Genomic DNA, 14,441 nt, shown 5'->3' with positions numbered 1-14,441 from the left:
TACCGAGTCAGTGTGCGGGGATACAGGTTAGTTGAGGTAATTTGTACATGTAGGTACATGCTGGAGGAAACAGGTACAAAAGTATCTTTATCCACAGTAAAACGAGTCCTATATCGACAAAACCTGGAAGACCGCTCAGCAAGGAAGAAGCCACTGAGCCAAAACCGGCATAAAAAAACTGACTACAGTTTGCAACTGCACATGGGGACAAAGATCTTACTTTTTGGAGAAATGTCCTCTGGTCTGATGAAACAAAAATAGAACTGTTTGGCCATAATGACCATCGATATGTTTGGAGGAAAAAGGGGTAGGCTTGCAAACCGAAGAACACCATCCCAACCATGAAGCACGGGGGTGGCAGCACCATGTTGTGGGGGTGCTTTGCTGCAGGAGGGACTGGTGCACTTCACAAAATAGATGGCATCATGAGGCAGGAAAATGTTGTGGATATATTGAAACAACATCTCAAGACATCAGTCAGGAAGTTAAAGCTTGGTTGCAAGTGGGTCTTCCAAATGGACAATGACCCCAAGCATACTGGCTTAAGTAGCTTAAGGACAACAAAGTCAAGGTATTGGAGTGGCCATCTCAAAGCCCTGACCTCAATTCTATAGAAAAATTGTGCGCAGAACTGAAAAAGCGTGTGCGAGCAAGGAGGCCTACAAACCTGACTTAGTTACACCAGCTCTGTCAGGAGGAATGGGCCAAAATTCACCCAACTTATTGTGGGAAGCTTGTGGAAGGCTACCCGAAACGTTTGACCCAAGTTAAACAATTTAAAGGCAATGCTACCAAATACTAATTGAGTGTATGTAAACTTCTGACCCACTGGGAATGTGATGAAAGAAATAAAAGCTGAAATAAATCATTCTCTCTACTATTATTCTGACATTTCACATTCTTAAAATAAAGTGGTGATCCTAACTGACCTAAGACAGGGAATTCTTACTAGGATTAAATGTCAGGAATTGTGGAAAACTGAGTTTAAATGTATTTGGCTAAGGTATATATTTAAACTTCCGACTTCAACTGTAGGTCCTGAATGGCAGGAAGCTTAGCCCCAGTGATGTACTGGGCTGTTCGCACTACCCTCTCTAAATGCCGAGATGCCGAGCAGTTGCCATACCAGGTGGTGATGCAACCGGTCAGGATGCTCTCGATGGTGCAGCTGTAGAACCTTTTGAGGATCTGGGGACCCATGCCAAATCTTTTCAGTCTCCTGCGGGGGAAAAGGTTTTGTCGTACCCTCTTCACGACTGTGTTGGTATGTTTTGGACCATGATAGTTTGTTGGTGTTGTGGACACCAAGGAACTTGAAACTCTCGACCCGCTCCACTACAGCCCCGTCGATGTTAATGGGGGCCTGTTCGGCCCGTCTTTTCCTGTACTCCACGATCAGCTCCTTTGTCTTGCTTACATTGAGGGAGAGGTTGTTGTCCTGGCACCTCATTGCCAGGTCTCTGACCTCCTCCCTATAGACTGTCTCCTCATTGTCGGTGATCAGGCCTACCACTGTTGTGTCTTCAGCAAACTTAATGATGGTGTTGGAGTCGTGTTTGGCCATGCAGTCTTAGGTGAGCAGGGAATACAGGAGGGGACAAAGTACACACCCCTGAGGGGCCTCTGTGTTAAGGATCAGCATGGTAGATGTGTTGTTGCCTACTCTTACCACCTGGGGCAGCCCGTCAGAATGTCCAGAATCCAGTTACAGAGGGAGGTGTTTAGTCCCAAAGTCCTTAGCTTAGTGATGAGCTTTGTGGGCACTATGGTGTTGAACGCTGAGCTGTAGTCAATGAAAAGCATTCTCACATAGGTGTTCCTTTTGTCCAGGTGAGAAAGGGCAGTGTGGAGTGCGATTGAGATTGCTTAATCTGTGGATCTGTTGGGGCGGTATGCAAATTGGAGTGGGTCTAGGGTGTCCGGGAGGATGCTGTTGATGTGAGCCATGAGCCATGACCAGCCTTTCAATGCACTTCATGGTTACCGACGTGAGTGCCACAGGGCGGTAATCATTTAGGCAGGTTACCTTCACTTCCTTGGGCACAGGGACTATGGTGGTCTGCTTGAAACATGTTGGTATTACAGACTCGGTCAGGGAGAGGTTGAAAATATCAGTGAAGACACTTGACAGTTTGTCCGTGCATGCTTTGAGTACACGTCCTGGTAATCCGTCTGGCCCAGGGGCTTTGTGAATATTGACTTGTTTAAAGGTTTTGTTCACATCGGCTACCGAGAGCGTTATCACACAGTCATCCAGTACAGCTGGTTCAGACCAGAGTTCAAACCATGCTGGTGTTGCAAGAAGCACGTTCCAAACAACTAAGCAATCACATACTTGTGTCATAACAATTAGAATGTTATACGCTCCCAGCTCTATGCCTACGATGCTTTATGGTCGAAGTGTTCTACTTTAAATCGTTTAACTGCACCCTTTGTTGAGGTTTTCAAATCTGTCAGGTCTTGATAAGAAAGCCTGGGTGATGTGAGGAATACTCTCCCAATCTTGTATTCAAAGTCCACACCTCCTCACTGTTGCATGCTGAAAGGTTCCGTAGACCTGGTGTTCTGTCATTGATAATCACTTAGATCTGTCCCTGTGAAGTAGTAGATCAGGTCGCAGGCCTTCACAACCCAACTGAACATCATATACTGTACGCTATTCATATATGTCTTCTTCTGGTCATCTACTGTACAGTGTACAATCTATTCGATTGATTTGCCAATTTACACATAGTTCTGTTCTCTCACAATGACGCACTAATTTGAGAAGCTATGTTATGTTTTTAAAAGTTCATACTGTTGTTTTTATTTGCAAGTACTGTCAACTCTGGTCAACATACACCCATATACATATTAATTTAACTTAAAGTCAATGCATCCCATCTGCTTGGGTTGAATTAAGTATTTATTAAATGTATGTACAATCACATCATAAATACATAACATAATTATGCAGGCAGAAACACATGTATGTAATGTTCTTCTTGCTCTTTTGCACCCCAGTATCTCTACCTGTACATCATCATCTGCACATCTATCACTCCAGTATTAATGCTAAAATGTAATTTTTTCACCTCTATGGCTTATTTATTGCCTTACCTCCCTAATCTTCTACATTTGCACACACTGTACATTGATTTTTCTATTGTGTTATTGACTATATGTTTGTTTATGTGTAACTCTGTGTTGTTGTATTTGACGCACTGCTCTGCTTTATCTTGGCCAGGTCACAGTTGTAAATGAGAACTTGTTCTCAACTGGCCTACCTGGTTAAATAAAGGTGAAATAATAAAAAAAAAATACAAAAATTACAACAAATACGGTTTTAGGGTTTCTTCTTGAACACTTGTTTGCAGACTTTGTCTTCAACATAGATGTCCTGAAAGAAAAAGAGACGGACAGAAAGACAATGAGACAATCACATAACATGTAGTCTGCATCCGAACCGGCACCCTATTCCCTATACCAGGGATGTAAAGTCATTCCATGGAGGGTTGAGTGTCTGAGGGTTTTAGTTTTTTCCTTTCTATTAATACCTAGACAACCAGGTGAGGGGAGTTCACTAATTAGTGACCTTAATTCATCATTACAAGGGTGGAGCGAAAACCCGTAGACACTTGGCCCTCAATAAAATGGGTTTGACATATGTGCCCTATATAGTCCACTTCTGGTAAGAAGTAGGGCCCTATAAAGGGAATAGGGTGCCATTTGGCATGAAGCCCTATAGGGATTATAGTATTCCTTCTCTTTCTCAGAGCTGGAAATCAAGATTGACTTTACAACTTCCACTGTACTGATTGACATACGGAAGTACACCTTCTCACTTTATTATCATGAAAAGTCCAGAGTGTAAATCTGAATGAGGATATGTATAAAAACTGAAGGATTGATAGCTGTCTGTCTCTTTATCTCTCTCCTCAGAAATTTACTAAATGTATAGAGCTTCTGTTGTCTTAGGTATGAAGAATCTGTAACGTTCTGTATGTTCAGGTTGAAGTCTAGGACATTTCTTTCTCTCTCTTTTCTGTGTCTAAACCCCTCCCCCCATCTGTCTTGCTCTCACCAGGTGTAGCAGGTCTCCTTCTATCCATTGCTTCCAGCCACGATTGGCCTTCTCTCCCTTCTGCACAGCCACCAACTTATCTCCATCCCAGGTAACCAGTGTCTGAAGAACACACACACACACACACACACACACACACACACACACACACACACACACACACACACACACACACACATACACACACACACACACACACACACACACACACACACACACACACACACACACACACACACACACACACACACACACACACACATAGTTAGCTTACCATAGACAAGCATTTACCCAAATGTCCCACAGCTAAGATATCAGGCTGGTATCATAGAGGTAACATAGTAAACGAAAATACGTGAAACTCAAATTAGTATATGTTACATTTGGTATGGTTGCATAAGACAGAAGGTTACTTAAGGCAAAAACAAAAGTGGGGTAGTTGGTCAGGGTGGATGGCGTGAACATCTAGCAACCCAAAAGTTGTGTGTTCTAATTGTAATTGGTAACATACCATGCACATTTTAATTCAGAACATATCATACTAAGTGGATGATGTATATCCACAAATTAAAACATACCATACCAAATGTAACATATCATACTAATTTGGGTATCCCGTATTTTCGTTTACTATGTTACGTCTAACCCTGAGTCCAGGCTGAAGATATGTGTTTATGTTTCCATAAAGCCAGGGTCAACAACCCACAGCAGTGCTTATGGCTGTCTCTTGAATTCTAATCTGAGAGAGACTGGACCAAACCTTTTAAGATGCTTGGATTGTGGGCTATGTGTGTGAGGGCTATGTGACCATACAGTATGCATTAACAAACTGAGAGTCAAGGGAAAGCAGGAGATGAAAACCTATAAGAAATGTAAATAAAAAATGGTGGAATAGAATAAAAGGAGAGAACATGATGGAGAGGGTAAAGGTTAGGGTTTGGAACCGGTTAGGACGGAGTGCAGTGACACTCTGACGTGGTCATAGTGGTTGTGGTCCTACCTGGATCGTCCTGTTGTCCAGTCCCTTAGTGACCTCCTCAAACTCCTCCCCGACGGTGAAGTTGACCTCGTAGTTCCTGAAGGTGCTCAAGGTCTTGGTCTCAAACTTGTCTCCGTTCTGGACGATCACCTTGGTCTGGGTCAGGTGGGCAGCGATCTTACGGGTTGCAAAGTCAATATCTGGAGGAAACACAATGAAACAACAATGTCAATGTTTAAATATGCTCTGCACTTTCCATGACATAGACTGACCAGGTGAATCCAATCCCTTATTGATGTCACTTGTTTCATCCACTTCAATCAATGTAGTTGAAGTGGAGGAGACAGGTTAAAACAGGATTTGTAAGTCTTGAGACAAATGAGACATGGATTGTGTATGTGTGCCATTCAGAAGGTGAATGAGCATGACAAAATATTTAAGTGCCTTTGAACGGGGTATGGTAGTAGGTGCCAGGCGCACTGATTTGAGTGTGTCAAAAACTGCAACGCTGCTGGGTTTTTCAGAATGGTCCACCACCTGAAAGACATCCAGACAACTTGACACAACTGTGGGAAGCATTGGAGTCAACATGGGCCAGCATCCCTGTGGAATGCTTTCAACACCTTGTAGAGTCCATGCCCTGAAAAATTGAGGCTGTTCTGAGGGCAAAATGGGGTGTAACTCAATATTAGGAAGGTGTTCCTAATGTTTAGTACACTCAGTGTATACTGTAAACAGGATAAGTATGAAGTATGAACTTCTTAGGGCTAGGCGTCCCGCTAGCGGGACAACTTCCGGTGAAACAGTAGCTATTACAGTGAAAGCATGCCAAGTGATTGTTTGAGGACGGCGCCCCACATCAAAATATTTTTCCACCGGCACAGGTTTCATAACTTCACAAATAGCGATTAAATATTCACTTACTTTTTTAAAATCTTCCTCTGATTTGTCATCCAAAGGGTCCCAGCTATAACATGTAGTGTCGATTTGTTAGATAAAATTCTTATTTATATCCCTAAAGTCAGTTTAGTTGGCGCCATTGATTTGAGTAATCCACTCGTTCAACATGCAGAGAAAGGAATCTGAAAATCTACCCCTCAACTTTGTTTCAACAAGTCAAAATACGTTTCTATTTACTCCTCAGATACCCTAAAATGTCATCAAACTATAATATTTCTTACGGAAAGAAGTATGTTCAATAGGAAACCGATTTTACAGGTGGGTCTTGTCTTCATGGCGCGCGCAAACACGAATTTCCAAGACTGTGTCCCTGTACTAAAACTGATATTTGTTATTCGTTTTGGAAGTTACAAGCCTGAAACCTTGATAATAGACTGCTGACACCCTGTGGAATCCATAGGAATTGCCTCCTGGGAGCTAGACTTGAGTATGCCCTTATACTTGCCATTGTAAGAGCATGGTCTCTCTCAAAAACAAAATTCCGGATGGTTTTTCTTTGGATTTTCTTCTACCATATCTATTGTGTTATATTCTCCTACATTATTTTAATGTTTCTACAAACTTCAAAGTGTTTTCTTTTATATGCATACACTGGCTTCAGGGCCTAAGCAACAGGCAGTTTACTTTGGGCATGTCATTCAGGCGGAATTTGAGAAAAAAGGGGCCGTGCCCTAATTAAGCAATAGGGCCCGAGGGGGTGTGGTATATGGTCAATATACCACAGCTAAGGGCTGTTCTTATGCACGACACAACTATTGCTATTATAAACTGGGTGGTTCGAGCCCTGAATGCTGATTGGCTGACAGACCGTATATCAGACCTTATAGCACGGGTATGACAAAACATTTATTTTTACTGCTCAAATTAAGTTGGTAACCAGTTTACAAAAGCAATAAGGAACCTCGGGGGGTTGTGGTATATGGCCAATATACCATGGCTAAGGGCTGTTCTGTATCCTTAAGAACAGCCCTTAGCCGTGGTACAGTTGAAGTCGGAAGTTTACATACACCTTAGCCAAATACATTTAAACTCAGTTTTTCCACAATTCCTGACATTTAATCAGAGTAAAAATGTTTAAAGCCATTTAGGATCACCACTTTATTTTAAGAATGTGAAATGTCAGAATAATAGTAGAGAGAATTATTTATTTCAGCTTTTATTTCTTTCATCACATTCCCAGTGGGTCAGAAGTTTACATACACTCAATTAGTATTTGGTAGCCTTGCCCTTAAATTGTTTAACTTGGGTCAAACGTTTCGGGTAGCCTTCCTTAAGCTTCCCACAATAAGTTGGGTGAATTTTGGCCCATTCCTCCTGACAGAGCTGATGTAACTGAGTCAGGTTTGTAGGGCTCCTTGCTCGCACACGCTTTTTCAGTTCTGCCCACAAATTTTCTATAGGATTGAGGTCAGGGCTTTGTGATGGCCACTCCAATACCTTGACTTTGTTTTCCTTAAGCCATTTTATGACAACTTTGGAAGTATGCTTGGGGTCATTGTCCATTTGGAAGACCCATTTGCGACCAAGCTTTAACTTCCTGACTGATGTCTTGAGATGTTGCTTCAATATATCCACATAATATTCCTGCCTCATGATGCCATCTATTTTGTGAAGTGCACCAGTCCCTCCTGCAGCAAAGCACCCCCACAACATGATGCTGCCACCCCCGTGCTTCACGGTTGGGATGGTGTTCTTCGGCTTGCAAGCCTCCCCCTTTTTCCTCCAGACATAACGATGGTCATTATGGCCAAACAGTTCTATTTTTGTTTCATCAGACCAGAGGACATTTCTCCAAAAAGTACGATCTTTTTCCCCATGTGCAGTTGCAAACCGTAGTCTGGCTTTTTTATGGTGTTTTGGAGCAGTGGCTTCTTCCTTGCTGAGCGGCCTTTCAGGTTATGTCGATATAGGACTCGTTTTACTGTGGATATAGATAATTTTGTACCTGTTTCCTCCAGCATCTTTACAAGGTCCTTTGCTGTTGTTCTGGGATTGATTTGCACTTTTCGCACCAAAGTATGTTTATCTCTAGGAGACAGAACGCGTCTCCTTCCTGAGTGGTATGACGGCTGCATGGTCCCATGGTGTTTATACTTGTGTACTTTAGTTTGTACAGATGAAAGTGGTACCTTCAGGTGTTTGGAAATTGCTCCCATGGATGAACCAGACTTGTGGAGGTCTACAATTGTTTTTCTGAGGTCTTGGCTGATTTGTTTGATTTGAAGGTAGGCCTTGAAATGCATCCACAGGTTCACCTCTAATTGACTCAAATTATGTCAATTAGCCTATCAGTTGCTTCTAAAGCCATGACATAATTGTCTGGAATTTTCTAAGCTGTTTAAAGGCACAGTCAACTTAGTGTATGTAAACTTCTGAACCACTGGAATTGTGATAAGTAAAATAATCTGTCTGTAAACAAATGTTGGAAAAATGACTTGTATCATGCACAAAGTAGATGTCCTAACTGACTTGCCAAAACTATAGTTTGTTAACAAGAAATTTGTGGAGTGGTTGAAAAACGAGTTTTAATGACTCCAACCTAAGTGTATGTAAACTTCTGACTTCAACTGTATATTAGCCATGTACCACAACCCTCGGGCCTTATTGCTTTATTATAAACTGGTTACCAATGTAATTGGAAGAGTTGAAAGTAATATTTTGTCATACCCGTGCTATACGTTCTGATATACCACGGCTTTCAGCCAATCAGCATTCAGGGCTCAAACCACCAACCAATTTCATATAGACTCTGTTCACCTTGGTTGGACAGTGAGGTGTGTATAGTATACTGTTTTATTGTGTTCCCTTGTGCATTAGCCACCAGTCCCACTCTTCAGTTATGAGACTGGAGCTCAAGTTCTAGAATTACTATTCCACTCAGACCAGCTCTGTTGACCATCTCATTTACCCTTTTTAAAATGGCCTTGTACCAGAAATAGAGCTGAAAAAGTTAAACTGTGAGCCTGCACTGCATTGCATTGGCCACAAAGTGTAAATTCAATTCCTACCCATCTCTCTTTTTGATGAAGCTCTTTTATTTACCCATCCAAATATGTTCTCCCTCCCTCTGTTTCCATATGGCTCTAATTATCGATCTGTTCATGGAAATGAGAGAGCGTCACGGAATGGGAGTTATAACACGGAGGGAGTTATAACACGGAGGGAGTTATAACACGGAGGGAGTTATAACACGGAGGGAGTTATAACACGGAGGGAGTTATAACACGGAGGGAGTTATAACACGGAGGGAGTTATAACATGGAGGGAGTTATAACACGGAGGGAGTTATAACGTTATGAATTGCAAATAAAGTCATGAATAATAAAAGACTTGTGGTTTATCAACGCCATGCTGAGTGGATGGATGAGGGCCTTCGCTTTTCAGCGACATGCCGACGCCTCTTGGCAGAGCTTGGGATGGGATTTTTTATTCTCTTGAATGGGGACGATAAAAATGCTTAAAAGAGTAAATCAATATTTGTTCGACGTGGTAACAAGCGGGAGCCATTCACACAAACATTGGAGGTTAAGTCGCCATGACAGAAGCTCAATAAGTAACTGAAGCAGCACCACATCCTCTTTTCACTCTCTCACAATCTCACTCACTAACACTCTCAAATAAAGTATTTAAACTAACATTGTCTCTGACATCCCCCTCTCTATCAGACACACTCGTGCACACACACATAGACATATGCACACACACACACACATACACACACACAACACACTCTTCCTCTGTCAATTCCCTCTCTCCTCTCCACTCCTTCCTTCCCTCCCTTCCTCCCTCTCCACCATCTCGCTTTGCATATCTAGTATCTCTCTCTGCATATCCAGTATATCTCTCTGCATATCTAGTATCTCTCTGCATATCTAGTATCTCTCTCTGCATATCTAGTATCTCTCTGCATATCTAGTATCTCTCTCTGCATATCTAGTATCTCTCTCTGCATATCTAGTGTCTCTCTGCATATCTAGTATCTCTCTCTGCATATCTAGTATCTCTGTTTGCATATCCAGTATCTCTCTCTGCATATCTAGTATCTCTCTGCATATCTAGTATCTCTCTCTGCATATCTAGTATCTCTGTCTGCATATCTAGTATCTCTCTGCATATCTAGTATCTCTCTCTGCATATCTAGTATCTCTCTCTGCATATCTAGTATCTCTCTCTGCATATCCAGGATATCTCTTTGCATATCTAGTATCTCTCTGCATATCTAGTATCTCTCTCTGCATATCTAGTATCTCTCTGCATATCTAGTATCTCTCTCTGCATATCTAGTATCTCTGTCTGCATATCTAGTATCTCTCTGCATATCTAGTATCTCTCTCTGCATATCCAGTATGTCTCTCTGCATATCTAGCATCTCTCGCTGCATATCTAGTATCTCTCTCTGCATATTTAATATCTCTCTCTGCATATCTAGTATCTCTCTCTGCATATTTGATATCTCTCTCTGCATATCTAGTATCTCTCTCTGCATATTTAATATCTCTCTCTGCATTTCTAGTATCTCTCTCTGCATATCTAGTATCTCTCTCTGCATATTTAATATCGCTCTCTGCATATCTAGTATCTCTCTCTGCATATTTAATATCTCTCTCTGCATTTCTAGTATCTCTCTCTGCATATCTAGTATCTCTCTCTGCATATCTAGTATCTCTCTCTGTATATCTAGTATCTCTCTCTGCATATCTAGTATCTCTCTCTGCATATCTAGTATCTCTCTCTGCATATCTAGTATCTCTCTCTGTATCTCATGTCCCTATTTTCCAACAGACATTAGAACAACAGCTTACCAATGGCCTTCATGATATCCTCAAAGTTCTCGTTGGTGACCATCACCCATTGTCCATTGAAGTCTGCAGGCATCTTGGCACCGGCCGGGTTTGTGTTACTGTATATGCCCTGTATCTGTCTGTGGGGAATTTGCTCACACACACACACACACACTGCAAGAGGTAGAGTCAGATTCTATGGTCCCAACCCTTTATATTCAGCCTGTTTACGTGTGGAACTAAGGGGCAGGGTTCGCCTGATAACACTCTCTATATTTCTTAGAGAGAGAAGGGGCAGGTGTGTGTGACTGTATATGTGTTTTACGTGTGTTTGTCCGTCTGTGTGTGTGTGTGTGTCAAGTGTGGAGGCACTTAGCGTCAGCTAACCCACTGCCTCTTAACAGGCTAGCCGGATCCCTTGTTCATTGTAATGATGCAGAAAGGAAACAAGATGGAGAGCACCAGCTAGAGCAATGAGAGCTAGTTCCCCTGTCACCTGTCAACACAGACACTAAAAAGCAATGCTGAGGAGAAGGTCAGAAGGTCGTTTCTCTCTTCTGAAACAAGAATAAATATAGACTAGGTTTCCAGTTCAAACACAGAATATACTGAGTGTACATTTGACTATTTTCTTCATGTTAAGACAGAAAAATAATGGGAGTCAAAGCAACACACTGGCATTTGCATTTTCTATCCTGGTTGCTAGATGTGTAGGTGCTTTAGCCAACTCCTATGCTTTAGCCCAGGGACACTGGCTAAAGTATTACAGATCTGGCAACCAGGCTCGATGCAATCTGCAGGGAAAGTAAAAAAAACTTCCTGTACATTTTCCCAGATTGTGATTGCATGTTTGCCAATTAACTCTATATCTGTAAGTGGTTTGTGGTTATATTTGCCTTGACTTTAATTCTTCCTAATGAATTACAATAACCTACCGTATTTCTGACTTGAAATCCCTTCTCATAAACAATGTTGATTAGTGTATTTGTGTGTGTGTGAGAGCGAGAGAGAGAAAGCAAGAGATAATGAGCTGATTACTTTGTTATCTGCCACATATGGCTGATATCACTAGGATGGTCCCATAATCTGCTGCATGAAATCTATCATATCAGCAAAGGAAGGGGGGACAGAGAGGAACACCGGAGGGACAGAGAAAGAGAGAAAAAGAGAGAGAGGGACACAGAGAGAGAGAGACTAAGAGAGTGAGAAAGAGAGAGAGAGGCAGAGAGAGAGAAAGGGACAGAGAGCGGGACAGAGAGAGATGTAGAGAGAGAGAGACAGTGAAGAACAAACACCATTGTAAATATAACCCATATTTATGTTTATTTATTTTCCGATTTGCACATGATATGACATTTGAAATGTATATATTATTTTGGAAGTTTTGTGAGTGTAATGTTTACTGTAATTAGTTATTTTTTATTTATTTCACTTTTGAAACATACATTTCCCATGCCAATAATGTCCCTTAAATTGAAATTGAATTGATAGAGGGGGGTAGGAGCAGAGGGAGAGACGCATCGAGAGAGAGAGGAAGTGAACATGAGAGGGGTATACAGAGTTCAACCTAGGAAAGACCTCTCTCAAGGTCTAAAACATAGAGAAAATTATAAAATGCCTTTATCTTTCAAGCATAAGGCATATGGTATGTTTACAGTAATGTGCATGATGTTTCTGCTATGGTATGTTTACAGTAATGTGTATGGTGTGTATACAGTAATGTACATGATGTTTCTGGCATGGTATATTTACAGCAATGTGAATGATATTTCTGCCATGGTATGTTTACAGTAATTTGCATGGTACTGTATGTTCACAGTAATGTGCATAATGTATCATTTAGTATTCCTATTGTGACCTTGAGCTCATAAACACTGCATTAAGGACATAGATCATGCATGAGCTTGGTGTAGGTTGAACCCAGTGTTATTCATTTATCAGGATTGAGTTCACTGTTAACCTAAACCAAAATCTTATTCCATAAATACATGCAACCAACAACAGCTGAACAACGGCTCTGCATATATTGTGTTGTATGTACTCCTGACTACACAATTCATTTACCTGCGGGGACAATAAAGTTGTAATTTAATTCAAATTGAAACGGGGCAGTATTTCACACGATTATTGCATTTGCATCACATCAAAATAACAGTTTGACAGTTTGACTGTGATGTGAATTGAACTCTTGAGTTGCTTTGAAGGGGTGAAAGGTCGATGTCTGAAATGTTTTATCACCCCTCTGATAAGATCAAAATAGCACTATTATCATCGGAACTTTCACCCCGTCATTGCCACGCAACTGAGTAAAGTCTCACGGAATGGAAATGTTGTCATTCACCTGAGTAAGTGTTTCTTAAAACTAGTGCTGGCTGAGTAGCCTTGTTCTTCCTTCATAATGTAAAAGCCTACAGAATGCAGAATCCAATTACTTAACCCTCTAGAAAACCTTTTTGCCCCCGATTTTCCATGGTGTTTTACTACCCTAATGGCACAGCATTGCCCTGAGGCAACCCATAAAGATTCTGTGTGTGGGGGGTAAAAGTGTTTTATATTATTGAAGATTGTTTTATATTGTTGATACATTATCAGAAAGACAAAATATTCAAAAAAAATAGGATAATCCAAAATGAGTGCAGTAGAGGGCTGATTATGACAGTTTTTCTCAATTGCTAAAACAAAATTTCTGAAACCTTGCTCCATTTCCTGAAAACATTAAACACAAAACCTCATCTTCAAGCACCATTTACATAACCTCTGACTCCTCTCGCAAAATGAAACATTCGCCTTCAAAACAGTTTTACCTGTGTTCAAAATCAAACACTGCTCTCAAATCATAAACAAAGTGATCAAAATGATATACACTCTCAAGCAGTCAGTTAACAATACACCGCAAAAGTAGAAAACAAATTGTTCAAAACATACAATTCTCAGGGAGAAGTAAATTATTTATCTAAAAAAATATTCAGATTTTTCCGTCATTGTCTTTTGATGAACAAAAACATGTTCTATCATAGTAGCTCAAAATTGATCAGAAATTACTACTCTGCTTTGCTCTTTGCAATTTTGTTTTTGTTCTTCCTCCTCCTTGTACCCCTATTTTTACAGTACTGTACCCTGCATCTCACAAACTTGTCCTTTGTCTCTGTGATACTGTAATTCTTGTTCTTTGTTGATATGAACCTGCAACCAGTCAAAATCTATTGAGCAGTCAGTACTGTTAATAAATGGAAAGCACAATGTTCAGGGCGATACAATTTGTCCATTGTACAGTATACAGCCTACAATGCACTGTACTACAGTATACAATACTAAAAGGGACAAAAATCAAAGGAGTAAACGTGATCAATGTGCTTCTTCTTGTCTTTGGGCTGGGTCAGGCCAGAGTACTTCGTCGACATCACAAGCAATATTGTCCCTCCTGAGGCAACGGGGGAAGAAGCCTCTTGTGTGCCGTATCCAGCCCTGACATGATTCCTCACCTATATCACCACAGGCTAAAACCATGGCTTGCAGCAGATTTACTCTGGTGTAGGGTTGTCTATCATACACTTTCCATCTCCAAGAGGACAAAAACTCCTCAATCGGATTCAGGAAAGGCGAGTATGGAGGGAGGTACAAGTTCATAAACTGCCCATTGATGTTAAACCATTCCCTT

General features: G+C 41.1%; 1 protein-coding gene across 1 annotated transcript; it reads right to left on the bottom strand.

Moving 5' to 3' along the window:
* Nucleotides 1-3,223: 3,223 nt before the first annotated feature.
* LOC115163646 (retinol-binding protein 2) lies at nt 3,224-10,980 on the bottom strand. The gene is made up of 4 exons (XM_029715690.1): nt 10,805-10,980; nt 5,064-5,242; nt 4,064-4,165; nt 3,224-3,379 (listed from the first exon to the last, which is right to left on the bottom strand). The coding sequence occupies exons 1-4, from the start codon at nt 10,875-10,877 to the stop codon at nt 3,326-3,328; spliced, it is 408 nt and encodes a 135-aa protein (XP_029571550.1). The 5' UTR covers nt 10,878-10,980; the 3' UTR covers nt 3,224-3,325.
* Between the last annotated feature and the right edge of the window lie 3,461 nt (nt 10,981-14,441).

This window comes from Salmo trutta, chromosome 26 (assembly GCF_901001165.1).
Source record: "Salmo trutta chromosome 26, fSalTru1.1, whole genome shotgun sequence".
NCBI classification, from domain to species: Eukaryota; Metazoa; Chordata; class Actinopteri; order Salmoniformes; family Salmonidae; genus Salmo; species Salmo trutta.
This window is presented reverse-complemented; position numbering and strand designations above follow the sequence as displayed.

What these genes read in the sequence shown, in the direction of transcription:
- LOC115163646 (XM_029715690.1), bottom strand. Translation starts at nt 10,877, where the DNA reads ATGCCTGCAGACTTCAATGGACAATGGGTGATGGTCACCAACGAGAAC. An exon ending in GGATATCATGAAGGCCATTG is followed by an intron (nt 5,243 to 10,804) that starts GTAAGCTGTTGT and finishes TGTTTCCTCCAG; the next exon opens with ATATTGACTTTGCAACCCGT. An exon ending in TGGACAACAGGACGATCCAG is followed by an intron (nt 4,166 to 5,063) that starts GTAGGACCACAA and finishes TGTGTTCTTCAG; the next exon opens with ACACTGGTTACCTGGGATGG.